Below are 19,038 nucleotides of genomic sequence, written 5' to 3' on the forward strand. Positions count from 1 at the left end.
TATGGCATTTTTTTATCATATTATTAAAACAATACATAATATTAGGTAAACTATATAAATTAAATAAAAACAAAAAAACACTTTAAACTATTATATCTATCTAAATATTTTATTCATAATGCATTTGAAATGGTAAAATGAAAAATACAATAACCTTTGACCGATTTTTATTCCCTAAATAATTCTTATAATAAGAACAAATAAAAAAACCTCCAAAAATGCCTTACGTCAATGATTCCCATATTTTCCTTCGAACTCTGTGACTAATGGGAATAAGCGTGTGAAAGCACAATCAGCAAGCCTTTGGCCCAGGTGATACACCTACGCAGAGCAGCTCAACCAACCCAGGGACAGGCCTTTCTTGAAATCGCCTTTGCTTTGGATCGCTAACTCAGGCCCAAGTACAAAAGAGAAAAGCTCAAAAAATGCCTTGCATCAATCATTCCCATATTTTCCTTCCTACTCTATGAATAATGGGAATAAGCATGTGAAGCACGATCAACGAGCCTTTGGCCCAAGTGATCAACCTACAGAGAGCAGCTCAACCAACAGACGGATTGGCCTTGAAATCGGTGGCGAGGAAACAATGAGCGGCGCGAGGCTTTGCAGTCTGTTAGGGGAATTGGGGTATGAGGATTATGAGGGTTTGGATCCTGATAGTTTCGAATGGCCTTTTCAATACGAGGAGGCTCGACCTCTACTCGATTGGCTCTGCTCAAACCTCCGCCCTTCTAATGTTCTGTCGCCCCTCGAGGTCGCCCAGTAAGTTTTTTCATTTCTTCCAGTATCCAGTAACAGTGGTGAAATCAATGAAGATATGCATAGTTTATGGCTGTGATTCCGAGCGTGGAGTTGTTTCATTGCGAATTGGGAATTAATGTGAAATAATGTTCGCGAAATCCCACGCATATTGTTCTGTTCTCGCTTGATTCCAACCTAGGTGTAGAACATATTCGAGCAGAACATCATTAAAATGCATCATTGTAAATTCAAAGTCTAAATCAGAATTAGAGTTTTCCAAATCTGGTTGCTTGCAATTCCGCCCTGTTATTAGCTTAGAGACAAATCTCTAATGTCTGGAAAGTCTTTCTAGAGCAATGGGATATAAAATGCTGAGCACTAGGACTGATCTCCAACCAGACAGCAATGTTCTTTAATTTTTTTTTTATTTTTTTATACAAGATGTTTTCCCGAGCTGGAAGTATTGCAATGGAATGGGTGTTACAGTGAAATGTAGCCTCTATTCTCCGGTTGGGGTTAGCCATTTTGCCAAATTCGCCTGGTCTCGCTGCTAAATCTAACTGAATCAAATGGCAAGCAATATTTACTGTGCTATGGGCGGGGCTGTATATCCCACACTTGGATTTAGGCAAGTACATTATCCAGCGGTAGGCATACACATCCCCGCACATTAATGGGTCAATAACACTGTAAATATTGGTTGCCGAATCAAATGACCCACTCGCACCGGCAGAACGGTCTGTGAGGGGCTAACCGTGCCTCTAGGGGTTTCGAACCTGGGCCGATGGGAGGGGCCAAATGTGCCTCCAGGGAATTCGAACCTCGGTTCATCTCAAGACCGGATTGACCAGACGTCAATTTCCATACCCTATTTCAGACCAGAAATGATTAATTCGTGCCATAATTCAAGTTTGATTAGATCCCTGTAATAAATGTTATTGGGTTCTTTGGTTACTCTTTTTAGGGTGTTAGTGTCAATAAGAGACTGTTTTGTGATTGGCCTTCTCATTTGCATATACAATATTGGTCTGCTCAGTATAATTATAGTTAGATAATTATCATACCAGGGTGCGGTGGTTGTCTTTGGATTTTACTGGATAATTTGTGAGATTGTCTCTGAGGGGCTTCTGAGGGTCTAAACGTGCCTCTAGGTAATTCGAACCTTCGTGGATGGGAGGGGCTAAACATGCCTCTAACTAATTGGAACCTTGGTGGATCTACCATCATATCAAAACCCAGTTGACAAGACGTCAATTCGTGCCATAAAGATTGATTAGATTCCTGTCATAATTGTTGCAGGGTCCCTTGGTTACTCTTTTTAGGGCGCCAGTGGCTATAAGAGACTGTTTTGTGATTGGCCTTATCTTTTACATGTACAATATTGGCCTGCTCAGTTAGATTATTCTCATACCGGGGGCCTGTGGTTGTGTTTGGATTTTACTGGATAATTTGTGAAATTTTCTTTCAAAACATTTCCTCCCCATTTTCTGCGACTCTTGAAATATTGGTTATGATACTACGTGTATGCTATTGCTATAATTTATGATGTTCATCTTGCTGCTTTTTTTGTTGGGTAGCAGAGGTGTCCTTGCGGAGTGCCTATTTTCAGTAGTAAGTACCTGATGCTGTAAACCCCAATCAAGCCTGTGTGATTAGGAAACAATTCCCTGTTACACATGCAACTCATGCCAATTAAATGGGTAGACGCAAATGCTCAAGTGCAATGTGTGGTATTATCCTTCCATGCATGAAATGTCTCTTTTATGGCCTAGGTTTTATTTGTACTTTCATCCATATATTATTTGTACTTTCATCCATATATTTTGTCGAATGACAGAATATCAGAATGCAAAATGCTGTGGGTAATATGGGCAGAACACCAGCAGAATGACATTATATGTTCAATCTTGCTAACATTACTCGAGAGGAAATAGACATTGGCCATTCTTAAGCAAGTAATGGTTTAATGGAAGATATTTTTTGCCTTGAGAAATTCTTTGCTAATGCTTTTTCTCCTTTGCCCATAGTTCTGGAGCACAAGGCAATAACATTTTGCTGTAGAATGATATTAGCTAGCTTCATCTCTTTGCCAGTGCCTCACGTTGGTTAATATTGAAGGTAACATTCGAACATAATTTTTTCTTTTAAATGATTTTATCTCTTAATCTTTTCTTTTCAAAGTTGCTGTTTCTTTGAATAAAATTTTGGTGCTACAAACAAAACCAATGTGTGCCATTAAAATAAGACTGATTAGAGTATTATGAATCACTCTTCTATTATCTTTTTCGTCATTCTTGTAGTTGATATTTTGTGTGGAATTCTGACTCTTTGTTAAATTAAGTTTCAATCTTAACTGGAAACACTGGAACATGAGAAATTCAATGTAGAATTCTCTCATTGTTATGAATCATGAAATAATATTTTCATTTGCTAACAATTTATTTTCTTAATAAATAAGGAATTTATTGATCAGACGTTTAATAAGAATTACATTTATCAAACAGAGTGCCTTAGATTGCCTTGTAGCCCATAATGTTCATCAAAATCTAAACATACTAATCCTACCGAAACTCCTCTCAAGCTTCAGGTTGACTGTAGTTTGTCAAAACTTTTATAAATTTTGAGGAATTGAACATGACAGAGTATCAACCCTTTCCTTTTCTTGATCGAATATTCATTTTCACAGGCCTGCTGTCTTTCTTTTCCTTTTTCCTCTCCACTTCAATCCAATCCTTGTTATTAGACTTGGATACTCCGTCTGGTCTGGCTGACACTTATTATTCAGAATCTCAGATAGATCTGAATCCTTCTTTTCTCTCTCTGGTTTATTGATTTACCCTACCCATCCGCCTTTGGAGGCAGGGATAACTATGCATCTTGCTTAAGGGTGCTAACTGCTATTTCATTTTCATTCAGTGTACTTTTACTTAACATTTCATTTCATTCTTTAGCAATTGCTTTCCTGGATGAATCTGCCTCTTGTATTGAAAGCTGGTGTCCCTCAGTGACCTGCCGTCAAGTGGATCCACAGGATTTTTGCCACCTGCTCCTGCTCAAGTGGTTCCCCATAGATTTGTGCTACTTCACCAGCATAGATCCATTTTAACCATGGATCTAACATGAATTGAGAAGGATCAAATTTTTTCAGGTGCAAACTTATTTTAGAGTGCAAAAAAAAATGTGTAATTTTTTATTGTTTAAATTGTATTTTTGAGTGTTATAGTGTTAAAACTGGCAACGAGGGCCAAAATACATGTGAGTCATCTTATTACTGGAAGCTGATATTTTTCTTGGATCCCCCTCATCGAGAGGTGTGGGATTGATCTAAAAATCATCCGATTCTGATAAGTATTCATGGAGATATGAATTTATTTGTGTTATGGGACAATTTGTCAAGGTCGGCCAACAACCAAATAAACCCCTCTTGTGCTCAACGTTTTAGTATAAATAGAGGTGGCCTTCAAGTCATTTCAACATACTTGGGATCTCTTCCTCTCTACTTGTCTTTGGGTTTTAGTAGGAGGAGAGATCCTAATGGATAACGCTGCCCTAATCTAGAGGGCAGAAGCCGGAATTGCTGGGAAACACTGGAACTACCGAAACCACCGGGAAAAGCTGGAACTAGCGGAAAAGCTGGAACTGCAGGAACTATCGGGAAAAGTCGGAACTGCCTGAACTGCGGGGAAAAGCCGGAACTGTCCGGAAAAGTCGAAACTGCCGGGAATTGCTGGGAAACGCTGGAATTGTTGGAAACTATCAGGAAAATCCGGAACTGCCAAAATTGCTGGAAACTGCTGAAATTGCCGGAATAGCTAAAATTGTTGGAACTACCGGGAATAGTTGGAATTGCCGGGAACAGCCGGAACAATCGGGAAAGTTGACGCAGAGGGCAGAAGTCGGAACTGCTGGGAACAGCCAAACTAGCGTGCAACAACAAGCATGCTGGGACAACAAGCATGCTAGGGACAACAAGCAATCAAGATGCAGTGAGCACATAGGTCGGTATGGCAACATGGTGCAACAATGGCACATAATGCAGTACAGTGATGGGTACAGTCATGATTAATGAAGCATGATGAGATGCAGCATAGTGATGATGGGTGCAACATGGTGTAGCACGGTGAGGTGCAACATGATGACGAAATGCAACACAACGATAAGTGAAGGAGTCACCTTGGAGAATCAGTTGAAACAACATGTCTTCAACTAATCTCATGTATCATCTTTTTAGAGATGATCTATGCTCTTATATAGATAAGTCAAAGTGTTGACTTCTGTTGTAAACGCACTATCTCTCTTTCTCTGTTGAACTATTGAAGAACATATAAGAAGAATTGATCAAGGGTTTCCCCACATTGGGGTCTATGTCACATGGTTCGAGTTTGAATTCGAGTTCGACAACGATTAAGTTCGATTCGAATTCGAATTTTCCGATCAGGTTCGAATGAGGTTCAGCATTAGGTTCGACTATGCATATTTTTCAATATATATATATATATATATATATATATATATATATCTATATGACAAAATAATAGAAAATTCAAAATCGATCCATAAACACATGAATACAAATTCTTATTAGTAAACATACATGAATAGTTAAATGTAAACATACACAATAGTAGTTTGCAAAAAGAAATGACATAATTTTCAGTGTTCAAAATTTAAATGAATGTCAAATACTAGTAATATGATAGTAACAGTGCAAGCATGATTTGTTGTGTAAGGATTTGTCAGTGTATAGCAAATACATAGTGCATCGGTGATTCAATAAGTTGAGAGTGACTGTTAAAAAATTCAACAATTAAAAAAAAAAAAACCAATTCCAAAGCTGACAAAGAGAAGCAGAAAACAGATAAAAGCTCAATAATATATCTATTGCAGTACAAAAATATTCAGCTACAGCCCACAAAAATGGTGCACATCAAAACAAGTAATACACAATATTTTTATTACTCAAGAAGTGAGAACAACTGTACAGACTGCTACATGTCAAGGGAAAATGCAATAAAGCTATGACTAAAGCTGTGAGAATGACTAAAAAGGGCTCAGAAAAAGCACAATAATAACTCAAAAAATCAAAACTACACACAAAATTATTGTCCACTGTCCACAGATGCTAGGCTTTGTCACCTTAAGTCATACAAAAGAGCAGCAATGAAAGCAGAAGTTGAGCTTTTATTGGATGTTTCAACGACTTTCAAAGCTCCTCCAAGTTCACTATGTGAGGAACATAGATTGAACTATTGAAGCCGAGCTATTTAGAAAACTAGCCTAACCTAAAATCACCATTATTATTATTTGCATAATTGCAGCGGCTGTTAAGTGCCACTAGATCTTTACTTGCCAAGTATATCCACCGATGTTTATCCAAAACCTCTCCACTCTCAATCAACCAAAACTTTGATGTGTTTTTATACATCCTATTACAACCCTCATTTTATACAATCCTATAACAGCCCTATCGATAGATTGCCTTGTCCACAACAATCAACATGCACCTCAGATATGAATCCTACGATTAAACAAAAAAAAGCAGCGCCACACTACGCCAAACAATAACAAGAGTGTTATGCTCCCTAGATGTAACAATATGCATGCATAAATTGCATATATGAATAACAATAATGTGAAAACATTCCATTCATTAACAATATGAAGCCCTCACCAAAAAGTAAAAGAATAGTCATTCACATTAAACCGTTATATATCATGCAATAAAAATGAAACATACAACAGGATATCTTCGTAAATGATTTGAGGCCAGAGTGCTAATGGAGTCGTGGACTCCTCTCTACCCAATACAATCTAACTTCCCAACATGTGGAATTGCTTTTGAGCTAAGAGTTCACCTTGGCTTTTATGAAATAATATATTATCATGTTAAGTCCAAATCCTAAATAGTCCAAAGGCAATTCAACCATTTATTTTCCAAAGCTCACTACCAATAAGCTAACAACATCAAAGATAATTGCAACCATCAACTCTGCATAATGGAAGTATGTAGGATAGGAATGCCTATTACAGGTAGAAAAAAATTCGCTGTATTAAAGGACCTGCGGAGCTTAAGGCAGGAGCCAGAAAACCGTCGAACCTCAAAAAATTCGTTTAAGTTCGCGTTGAGGTTCGATAAAGTTTGATGAGGTTCGGGTTCGACTTGAGGTTCGAATTTCAGGTTCGGCGAACCTGAACAAACTTCAAATTTTTTTTCAGGTTCGCCAAATTTCGAACCTGAAGCTTCAGGTTCGCCGAACCCTGTGACATAGATTGGGGTTTGTCCCTAGCTAACGCCACATCTTGTGTCCTCTTGTCTTGGCTTGTTTTCTGCGATTTATGTTTCTGTTCTATCTGCAGTTTACTTTAATGCTGATGTGATTGCTAATCTGGAAAAGATATTGAGTTAACTGTGAAAATTGAAATAAATTGCTTTAAGCATAGAACATACCTAAAATTAACATGGTATTGGAGCTGAGGTGAAGACAATGCCCAAGCAAGAGTGAAAGAACAATCACTGAAGACAGTTGGGAAAAGACAAAAGGATCAGTGGATTCCTCATCCCTCTTCGAATTCACCGAGGGTGAAGTCGAAGCAGAGAATATTATCAGAATAGCGCAGCAAAAGTTTCTGATGGCCTACCTAAAGATCACTTCATTTGAGAAGTTCAGATCTAAGGGTGGAAGGAAAGGTAGATGCCTTGGTTGCAATAAGTTCGGCCATTATGCGAAGGAGTGTCCGAATGGCAGAGACACATCTCTTGATGAAGATAACAATCATTCTAGGGACATCTTCAATGATCAAAGGAATGACAGGTAATTTAAGTCATCAAAGAAATGGCTGACTCTTCAAAAAAAGCAAGGAACCCTAGGTATGAAGAATCAAATGTTGTTTTTGATAAGATAAAGAAGCGTTATCTTGTATTGACCCCTCTCCTTTTGATTTTTTGGGAATCTGGCTTATTGATTGTAGTGCTTCAAGGCACTTCATCGAATAGAAGGGTGCACTCTCTAATTTGATTGAGCTGGAAACAATCGTGGGATTATACATGGAGCCGATGCCACCTATCCCAGAAAGGGTGTAGGGAATGTTACCCCTCAATTGAATGAGGGTAACTCGATTCATTTATAGAATCTCTTTTATATACCTGATCACAAGAAGAACATGGTGTCCATTTCGGCAATGGAAGTCAAAGGTTACAGGGTGGCACTCATCGATGGAAATGTATGTGTTTGAAAACAGAAATTTTAAAGTTGTTTTTGAGTTTAGGGTTGTATCAAGTTGCAGGAAGTCCACTGGGAACCTTGTCCATTGAACATAGCACTGGAGGTCTGTGAGTCAGATGGTGACATGGATGCCTGAATTCAAAAAGAGGATGAAAGTACATGTTTGAGATGTACCGAAGGAAAATCTTACAAGGGGACCATTCCCCTCATGTAGTAGGTCCACAGGTTTGGAACAACCCGAGGGGTTTGAGATTGATGATCAGGAATCTCACGTATGCAGGTGGAAGAAAGCCCTCTATGGCTTGAAGCAAAACTCCTCGGGCGTAGTATGAGAGGATTGATAGCTGTCAGATGAAGCTGAGATTCACTAAGAGTGAAGCCGATCCAAACCATTGTTTGAAGGTTGTGGATGATAGACCTCTCATACTAGCACCTTATGAGGACGACCTATTTCTGATAAATGTAAGCCTGTGACTACCTCGAGGTTCTTAACTTTCATAAGTTATATGGTAGTGATGTTAGACCAGATTTGGGAAGTGCCTCTGAGTTTTGTAAACTCATTTGCGTTGATGTTCTTGGTGAATTTCTGTCCGGATATATGTTTTGCAGTTAGCATGGTGAGCTCATATTTGGTTGAGCCTCACTAGATTGGTGCCAAGAATCTTTTGAGGTATCTTTGGGGCACAATCTCTCATGGATTGAGATACACTGCCGGAAATATGAAACTGCATTATTATTCGAACGCTGACTACGCAGGCAGTGTGGAGGATCGCTAGAGCACTTCTCAGTGCTGGTTCTCTTTGGATCCTGCTTCGATATCATGGATGAACAGGAAGCAAAAGTCGGTTGCTATAAGCACCGCCGAGACCGAATACATAGCTACGAGTATGATCTCGTGTGAAGCTGCATGGTTGCAGAAGCTCTTAAGTGAGCTGTTTGTACACATGATGAATACCACTGTGATTCTCTGTGACAACCAGAGGGGGGATTCGATTATTGAGGAATCCCGTATTCGATGATTTCTCCAACAGATAGACATCATATACTGCCTTATCTGGGATATGGTAAGTCGATGAGCGAGGAGGCTCCATCGCATTGAGACTAATGTACAGGTCGTAGACATTTTGTCAAAGCCTCGGGGAAAGGTCAAATTTGTGACTTTCCCGAACGACTTGGAGTCGTTGAGAGACCTTCTTATAAGGGTCTTGCATGTTGCATGCATTGAGCTCTGGGAGCTCTGGGGGGCTTGGGGTACTTACTGGAGCAACATACGACCACAGGGCGACTCACCCTCCCCTGGTGGTGCGCTATGTACAGGATGATAGGTTCAACCTTCCCCTGTGATACCTCGTGGCGACTGTGGAATAGGATGATTAGTTCTCCCGTGGCAACTGTGGAACAGGATGATTAGTTCTCTTGTGGGCTGGGATGATTAGTTCTCCCGTGGCAACTGTGAAACAAGATGATTAGTTCTCCTGTGGGCCGAGATGGTCAGTTCTCTCGTGGCAACTGTGAAACAGGATGATTAGTTCTCCTGTGGGCCGGGATGATTAGTTCTCCCGTGGCGACTATGGGGCAGGATGATTCGTTCTCATGTGGACAGGATGATTAGTTTTCTTGTTGAGGCTTCCTACCCATGCAGTCTGGGACTCATGGGAAGTACCTCTCATCTGATCAATGAGCAGGGAAATTAGGGACCATAGTAGTACTATCGATGGACACATCGTTGTATCTACCGTACTCCTTATGCTAGGATGACCTCCATTGATCTGGGATCAGTATGAGTGGTTTGAGACACTCTCTTGTGATATTGGTCTGGGATCAATAAAAATGACTTCGGGTCAGTAGAGAATGGTATGAGACATTCTCGATCAATTCTTCTTCTTCATGGTTCAGTAGAGCAGAGTAGAGCAAAGCAAAGCTCAGCAGAGCAGAGTAGTGCAGGGCACTGATGGCAGAGATAGTATAGTTGAACATATGGATCAGCGGATGGAGTTCTCCCTAGTTGAGAGGGAGTGTTAAACTTGGCAACTAAGGCCAAAATCCATGTGGGTCATCTTATTACTGGAAGTTGATATTTTTTTTGGATCCCTCTCATCGAGAGGTGTATGATTGATCTAAAGATCATCCGATTCCGATAATTATTCATGGAGATATGAATTTATTTGTGTTATGGGACAATTCGTCAAGGTCGACCAACAACCAAATAAACCTCACTTGTGCTCAACGTTTTAGTATAAATAGAGGTGGCCTTCAAGTCATTTCAACATACTTGGTATCTCTTCCTCTCCTCTTGTCTTTGGGTTTTAGTAGGAGGAGAGATCCTAATGGATAACTCTGCCCTAATCCAAAGGGCAGAAGCCGGAATTGCCAGAACTGCCGGGAAAAGCTGGAACTGCCGGGAAAAGCTGGAATTGCCGGGAAAAGCCGGAACTGCTGAGAAAAGTCGGAATTGCCGGGAATAGCTGGAATTGCTGGGAAAAGCCAGAACTGTCAGAATTGCTGGGAATTGCCAGGAAAAGCTGGAACTGCCGGGAATAGCTGGAATTGCCGGGAACTGCCAGAATCGCCGGGAATAACCGGAATTGTCGGAATTGTCAGGAAAGCTGATGCAGAGGGCAGAAGCTGGAATTGTCGGGAATTGCCAAACTAGCATGCAACAATAAGCATGCAAAGGACAACAAGCATGCTAGGGACAACAAGCAAGCTGCTAGGGACAACAAGCAAGCAAGATGCAGCCAGCACATAGGTCAGTATGGCAACATGGTGCAACAATGGCACATAATGCCGTACAGTGATGGGTACAGTTATGATTAATGAAGCATGATGAGATGCAACATAGTGATGATGGGTGCAGCATGGTGCAGCACGGTGAGGTGCAACATGATGATGAAATAAATCACAACGATAAGTGGAGTCACCTTGGAGAATCAGTGGAAACAACATGTCATCAACTAATCTCATGTATCATCTTCTTAGAGATGATCTATGCTCTTATCTAGATATGTCAAAGTGTTGACTTCTGTTGTAAACGTACTATCTCTCTCTCTTTCTTCTGAACTATTGAAGAACATATAAGAAGAATTGATCAAGGGTTTCCCCACATTGAGGTTTGTCTCTAGCTAGCGCCACATCTTGTGTCCTCTCGCCTTGGCTTGTCTTCTGTGATTTATGTTTATGTTCTATCTACAGTTTACTTTAATGCTAATGTGATTGCTAATTTGGAAAAGATATTGAGCTAACTGTGAAAATTGAAGTAAATTGCTCTAAGCATAGAACATACCTAAAATTAACATATAGAGATTATATAACATGTGCATTGAGCCGTTTTATCAGCGCACATTAAACTGTTTTTTTTGTTATTAATATATATTTAAGTATACATCAATATTAATTCATATTAAAATATTTTATTCATAACCCACATTGGATATTTTATTTTTTTCTTTTTTATTATAGTCGGCATTGCTTTTCTATTTAGAGAATATTATATTTTTGTTCTACGACAAATGGACATACTTACACGTTTCCTTCACACTGGGCTGTAGAATGAGCCTCTCGGCTCAACTAGCAGTCAAGTCCACTAATTCTGCTAGTGAAGTAGCACAAATATTCATAAAGGAGATTGTGAGGCTGCATGGTATTCCCAAGAAAATTATATTAGACAAAGATGCCAAGTTTACTTCACGGTTCTGGAAGGAACTGTTTGCAAGTTTGGGGATAGAGTTGGCATTTAGCACAACGTATCACCCACAAACATATGGGCAAATAGAGAGGACAAATAGGATCCTTGAAGACATGTTGAGGATGTATGTAATGCATCAGCCCAAGAAGTGGGAAGAATACCTTCCACTTGTAGAGTTTGCTTACAACAATGGATACCAAGAATCCATAAAGATGAGCCCATTTGAGGCATTGTATGGTAGGAGTTGTAACACTCCTATCAGCTAGAGTGATCCAATGAATAGGGTCCTTGTTGGGCCTGATATGCTCAAGGATATGGAATAGCAGGTTCAATGCATCAAACAAAATTTGAAAGTGGCACAGGATAGGCAGGAAAGCTATGCAGACCAACATAGGGTGCACAAAGAGTTCCAAGTTGGGGAACATGTTTATTTAAGAGTTAAACCCCAAAAAAGTTCCTTAAGGTTTGGTTCATGTGCCAAGTTGACACCATGGTATTGTGGGCCTTTTGAAATCTTTGAGAGGATTGGACCAGTGGTCTACAGGATGGCTTTACCTCCAGTTAATGTTCATGATGTTTTCCATGTTTCCTTGGTTAAAGGGTATATGCGGTATTCTAATCATGTGATTGATTGTTCTGTGCTATAGGTGGAACCAGAGGGAGAGTTCTAGGCAGAGCCATTGTGCATTCTAGAGTAGAGGAGTCTCATCCTCCAGAATCGAGCCATAAAGCAAGTCAAAGTGCAGTGGAAGCCACATAGGAAATGGCTGATGCCATGAAGGCTAATTATCCCTTTTTGTTTGTTGGTTGAAGCAAATGTGCATATATATATATATATATAGTAAATACAGTACAAAGCTGTGTATATAAAGATCCATAAAACAATGTCTCTGCATTTTTATTTCTGGTGTTGCATATGAGCAAAAGAATACAAAGGGTGATGTTCCCTCAAGGGGGAGGGGTTTCTGACAACCCCAACCATGGTTCTCTTTTAAAATGCATTGTAAATATTTTTATAGAAATAAAATTTAAAGGGGGGGGCAAGGGACATTCTCATTCTCTCATTCACTCAAGAGAGACAAAACTATCCACTCACTCGTTTAGCCATACAAGATTCAACATTCAACAGGAAGAGAGAAGAAGGACAGTGAACTGTTTTCGGTTGGCGAGAGTGGTAGACAGGTGGTTTCTCCTTGGTGAGGAACAGTACCACTCAAGTCCCTATAAAGCCAGAGGGTTGAGATTATTTTCTCTGGATTCCCTCAGTGATGCGGGTGGATGATTATGTCCTTGGAATCCTGGAGGGAGAGCCTTTGAAACCTTATTGTTGTTGATTTACAGTGGGTTCTGGACTCCCCTAGGTGGGTGGAACCACTGTGTGTTGGTTAAGGGTGGAGAGGTTACTCTCTGGATTCCCTTGATATCTTTGGGGTGGAGGCAACTGACCTTTGGATTCCTTGTGTTTTATTGAGTGCCGAGTTGCTGGTGAGGGGAGGAGGGAGGTCCTTTGGAGTCCTTGTTTTACTTGGAAGTTGGTGTTTTATCCCCGAAGCAAGCCCCTCAGTCTCTTGAATCTAGGTCAGGGGTGACAGTTGCAAGTGAGCTTGGCTGTAATTGTCTATGGTTGGGTGGAGAGTCCTTGTCCCAGACTCAGTTGCCCAAAATTTTATAAGATAAGTGTTCTTGTGCTTGCAATGTCATTAAGTATGTGTTTGCATTCTTGGATTGAATGGTGCACATATGATGAATGAATATGTGTTGTGTTCTGGATTGAATGGCGCTCATGAACATGCTGAATAGAGTATAATGCTTCTCTGTTTAATTTATTATACCTCTGAAATAAGTTACAGTACCATTGCTGAACATGACTAATTAACATTCTAAGGAAAAGGTTAAAGTATCAGAAATGGTCCCTATAGGACTGAACCAAACTTTCACATAATAAACAATAAAAACTTGCACAGAGCAAGGCACTGGTATGGTTCATAGAACTAGATTCTATCGTTACAAGTACTCAAGATACAAAGCCATTTTATTAAAAAATAGGAGTTACAATAAAGGCAACCTGTTGATAGGGCTTGTGCATACATGTATTGATGAATGTATAACTATATATTGGTTACAAGCCTATACACCAGTTTATGAGGCCGAAGTTAAAGTCGAGGATGACTTCCTCTTTAAACTGTTATAACTCACGATCTTGCAGTAGAGCCTCTTGTAGGTCTTCAACAAGCTTCACAGTGCTACTGGCTATGGCATTGCAGGCTTGAGGGTGTGCCTTGGCCTGCAGATGATCGAGGAGTGTTGGTCTCTTTAAGGCCCTTTTGGTATTTTACAACTCTGGTGGGCTCGGGAAGAGTAGCTCGGTTGTAAGCTTAGGAGGGGTAGCACCAGTAAGGGCTAGCAACCCTTAGAGGCCATGGAAAAATGCTGGTGCAGATCCAGTCAATGACAGAGCCTCTGCAACCAAAGCCCAAAGGAACCCATGCTCGATGGGCAAGGGTGGTGCAAAGTTGCGTTGCAGCAAAGTTGAGTAGGGATCCAACATATAAATTAATCGGATGTGCTGATGCTCTTGGTCAGAGGGAAGACCTAGACGTGGAGGGTCCTGATTGGCGCACCCACTTCACGCCTTATCGTGATTAGGCGAGGGAAGGGCAACTTGACCAGAATGGGTACCCTTGACCATCCCTCGTGGACTAATCAGTGGTAGGGTGGACAGAGACAAGGCCCACAACCATCTGTTGTGACTATCCTCTCTCGTGGCGTGATCAGGAAGGAGCCGGGGGGTGGCACAATTTCCTTGGTCCGTTGGATCTGGCGAAGGAAACGAGGGTTGCTTGATGTTGGGCCAGAGCCATGAGTTGGAACCCCTATTGTGTTGGCCCCTGTCTAGGTTAACGGTTGTGCAACTAGCACCGACGCAAATCGTAGATCGAAATGCAACACCGAATCAACAAAAGGTCAGGGATAGGGTTGAGTGGCCGAGCCTAATTGGGTGAGGAGGATAGCAAGGTGGGGATCGTCGGTGTTATAGTGGCGGGGTTAGTTAAATTAAAATTAAAGAAATGTAAGTATTGATATGAATCGCGATAAGGCACATATAAATATTAATAAAGATAATTAAACCTAAATAATTATAATTAAATATAACTAGCAACAATCATAACTTTTACTTTTATATATGTATATATATTTGTCTATGGAAAAAAAAATAAATAATAGACAACTGGTATCCCATTCCTCTAGCTGAACCAGAGGGGTTGGATTTTCAGTAACAACCTCTCCAACTAAAGGAGTGGTGGAATGGGGTTGTCACACTATTGTGCGCTAGTTGATTTACTATAGTGTTTATTCCGCTGTGCAAAGTAGTCTTGTTGTGGCATTTGAGTTGGTTGTGTCAGAGATGGTAAGACCCAAACCTAGATTCTCTAGTGCCGTGGAAATTCAACAATGTCCCATATGGATTAACTGCCAAGGGAGGATGGAATAGCCTGTTGAATTTCCACGATCCTGGGTCTAGGATAGAATCTTAAAATATCTGATGCTACCAAACCAATAATCTCAACGATACTACTTTGCACAGCGGAATATAAACAACAGTAAATCTACTAGAGCACAAAATATGGACAACTTTTTACAATTTTCAACCCAACTTCGTTATATTAATCAACATATAATACAATAGTATAGGACTCCCGTACTAGGGATAATGGCCCTCATAGATCTACTAGTACAGGATACAAAATTGGGGCTTGGTGTCTGTCCATCGACAACCAATCTACCCTCAACAAGATACTTTGACCATCTGGCTGTCACATGCTCGCTCAGCTCCTCCAGGTCCTTCAGCTCCCGATCTGCAGCTTCTGCCTCTATCAATGATCCAATTCCATTTGGCCATTGAACGTCGACTATCCAATTTGCTCATTAGTTGTGCCTTAGTCCATCAAGGCCACAACACATAGAGACTCCTATAGAGTTGTTCACAACTCTATTTGTGAATAACTCACAACTACCAACTGTTGCTCAGCTACTCAGGGACTTCAGCCCACTATAGTCTTTCTACGCTGCTCCAAAGAAGACTAACATAGGGCACAGAGGGCTGCCACCTATCATTGCAAGATGTCCATCTCCCACAATGAACACGAGCTAGGAGGATTGCCCATCATCTACTGTAGAAGTCCTTCTCCACACGCAAGTCTAGGGCTGCACAAACTGCTCCTGGTTGATCAAACCCATGAGCTCAACAACTGCCACTCTAGCAACTACTTTTTTCCATCAAAGTGTTGCACACCGGTCTCCAACTTGGGCACTATCACGCTGTCCTCCAATAGACCATAAATGCCCAATCATTATCCATACTTGGTGTACTCTCACCCTGCCCTCCAACAATCCATGAATGACCTAGTTAGGGCATCCAACACCTATGTGACCCTTACACATGGCTGCCAACAAACTTCTCCACAACTAGTCCTCGCCGAGGACATCATCAAGGGAACACTTGCAACATACTACTGTTGCTCTCTTGCCAAGGGATGCAAGCACACTGTTGTAGTCTCCTCCAAAAGTCCCACAACAGTCCTCCAAGATCTGTGCTCCCTGTCCAACAACATCAACCAATTCAATCATAAAATCACATCATCAAGAGACCATCTACAACTATACTGTTGCTGCCCTCTTGCCCTCGATTTTTGTGCATGTATATGACTGGTTAGGGCACACACAACAACTCTAAACCATAGTGCCAAAACCACTGTTTCCCTTGTCAAATGTTTCACCTAAGTCGTTGTACCTTCCTTGACTTCCAAGGCACCTTGGATACCTCCACAAGGCTCTCAAGGATCTCAGATTGCTACAACACTTTAGGGCTGCTTCAAGGCACAAGAAAAACACTTATTGAAGCTGTCCCCACCTTTGTTTACCTTTGCTGGACCTTTTAGATGCTGCTGCCTAGAGAGAGGCTCCTCCACAAGGCCTTACGTCTCCCAAATCTCATCCAAACAGTCGATGTTTGCTACAGCTCCCTGCAGCTACTTGTAACAGAGGTTCCCACATATAACCAAGCATAGAAAACAACCTTTACTCACCTTGTTTTGCTGCGACCTGCCTTTTCTTGGGTGCTTCCCTAATATGCTAGATTCTAGGCTTATTTCCAGCTCTCTAAACAAATCCACATCCCCTCACAATTGTGATCTAGGGTTGCGGCCTTCAATCCAGGTCTGCGACTTCCTTCAAGGATGATAACCATCCACCAAAGCACCTCAATTGCAACCCAAACAAGTCTAGAACATCCCTTAAGAAACTCGGCCTTAGTGCTAGGTTATTTTGGCATCCAAAGAGTCACAAAGAGGCCTGAACTAAGCCTCTTCTCCTTCACTGGAATCGGCCCTAACTTGCGGCCCTAAAACAAAATTCCTCTTTGGTTCCTCTTTGCCCTAATGACTGACATCACTCTCCTTTATAAGATACACAAGGGCTCCAACGAATTCTTCCAAGAGGGCTTGCCAACTGTCATAAGGTGACTAAAACACCAAGCTGACCTTAACTTTGTGTCACAAGCCCACACAATATCTTCAAAAATTCATTACTCAACAACGAAAACTTGGAATTGGACGATTCTTCATGTGTTGGATTTGTCTCGACATATACTATCATCCTCATCCATCACATATCATAATCTCGTCATGGTTTTGGCCCAAACATCGATGGGTGCCAAACCCAAAGCTTGGGTTTCAAGTCCACAAGGCCACTTGTGGAGCTCTGTCCTCCAAATCCTTGATCCTCATGGCTTGGAGTGCCTCCCAAGCTACAAAAATCAACATAGCCTATCCAACCCAGTGTTGCACGAAGCGCCCCCCCCGGTTCCAAGCCCCGAAGCGCGTCCCGTACGGAAGCGCCTAGGAAGCTTGGCCGGAAGCGCGCTTCCGGATTTTTTAGCCGCTTCCTGGAAATTTGGAAGCGCCGAAGCGCGCTTCGTACGGCGCTTCCCAGACGCTTCCCGCTTCCCAAGCGCTTCCCAGACGCTTCCCAGGCGCTTCCCAGACGCTTCCCAGACGCTTCCGTACGCTTCCAGAAAAGCTTCCGGAAAAGCATTTAGAAAATCGTTTTTTTTTTTCAATTTTTTTTTAAATTTTAGGTGAGTTTGCTTGTTGGGGGTGGGTCCACCTTGGGTTAGGGTGACAAATGAAAGCAAAAAGAAATATAAATATAGCAGATGCTCCCTCATGGTAATGTTAAATTCTTAAAGTAAAAGTGACATTCTCCTTTATTTTTCATTTTCATCCTTTTACTTAAATTTTTAACATTACCATGAAATGACTCAGAATGTTTGAGAGTGGTTCCAGCCTCATTGGACTTCATATGGAGAAAATAGAATTTCATATCCTATTCAAAATTCAGCAGACTTAACAGTTTTCAGGTATTCAGGATCAATGGGATTGTGGCATTTCATTAGATTATATCAAGTATGAAGGTATGCGATTAGCATTTAATCAAGAGCACCAAGCCCTATATGTACCCTGGTGTTGGTGGTGTTAATTGTTGAACTCCTTTGTCACGCGGCACGCCCTTAGCAAAAAATTACCTTTCAATCAAGCCAAAATCATCGATCAAACATGTTAAGCTTTTTCTACCATATTTTAAGTCTTGAATTAGGTAGTTTGATCAAAATTGGGCAATGTTGACTAATATCCCTAGACAATCGAGGTAGAGGCAAAGGCTAGACAAGAGGAGAAGAATCTAGATTCTAGATCATTAATGTACAATGGATGTTATATCTATCTTGATTTATGCAAAACTATGCATGTTTTCATGTCTTCTACAATTAATTTGGTATTTGGGATGTTTGTTTTGAGTATAAATGCAAAAAAATATAAAATATATATATATATATATATATATATATATATAGCAGATGCTTCCGCGGACGCTTCGCTTCCTAGATTTTTGGAAAATGACGCTTCGGCGTCCCCGCTTCCAAAAAACGCTTCCGCTTCGCTCTCGCTTCGTGCAACATTGATCCAACCCCATAGGCTATAGCAGGGTTGCGGGGGAGTGCCCCCCATGAATCCGCTCCCAATTCGCTCCCAATTTTTTTTGTTTTCTCTATTTCCCATTCCCATTCCTATTCCCATTCCTCCATTTTTTTGCAAACTCAAAAATTCAAACATCATGGCTATATGGCTTGGCATTTTCTTCTTGTTGGTTCCTTTTTTGGTTATTATGGTGTTGGAGAGTAGAAGGAGGGTTGATCATGATGAAGAAGAGGATGAAGAAGTGGGGTATAGTGGATTTGATAAAAACCCTAAAGAGGAGTACCTTGGTGAGGAGGAAGATAGTGGACATGATGAGGCCCCAAAGACTAAACAAGACCAAACCCTTTCGTGGAAA

The 19,038-nt window shown here is 41.0% G+C and overlaps 1 protein-coding gene across 2 annotated transcripts in view; it reads left to right on the forward strand.

Moving 5' to 3' along the window:
• The first annotated feature begins 232 nt into the window (after window positions 1-232).
• The window catches only part of LOC149197816 (AUGMIN subunit 3-like), a 332,310-nt gene continuing 313,504 nt past the window's right edge, over window positions 233-19,038 (forward strand). The window contains exon 1 of one of the 2 annotated variants that reach the window (XM_089405979.1): window positions 233-762. In XM_089405979.1, coding sequence (XP_089262105.1) covers window positions 467-762 — 296 coding nt within the window. In that variant the 5' untranslated portion in view covers window positions 233-466. The remainder of the gene's footprint in view (window positions 763-19,038) is intronic. The other variant, XM_089405977.1, reaches the window with a different exon arrangement.

Source organism: Pinus tabuliformis, chromosome 2_2 (assembly GCF_031772625.1).
Source record: "Pinus tabuliformis cultivar Carrire ecotype Pingquan chromosome 2_2, CPIR1, whole genome shotgun sequence".
Classification (NCBI taxonomy): domain Eukaryota; kingdom Viridiplantae; phylum Streptophyta; class Pinopsida; order Pinales; family Pinaceae; genus Pinus; species Pinus tabuliformis.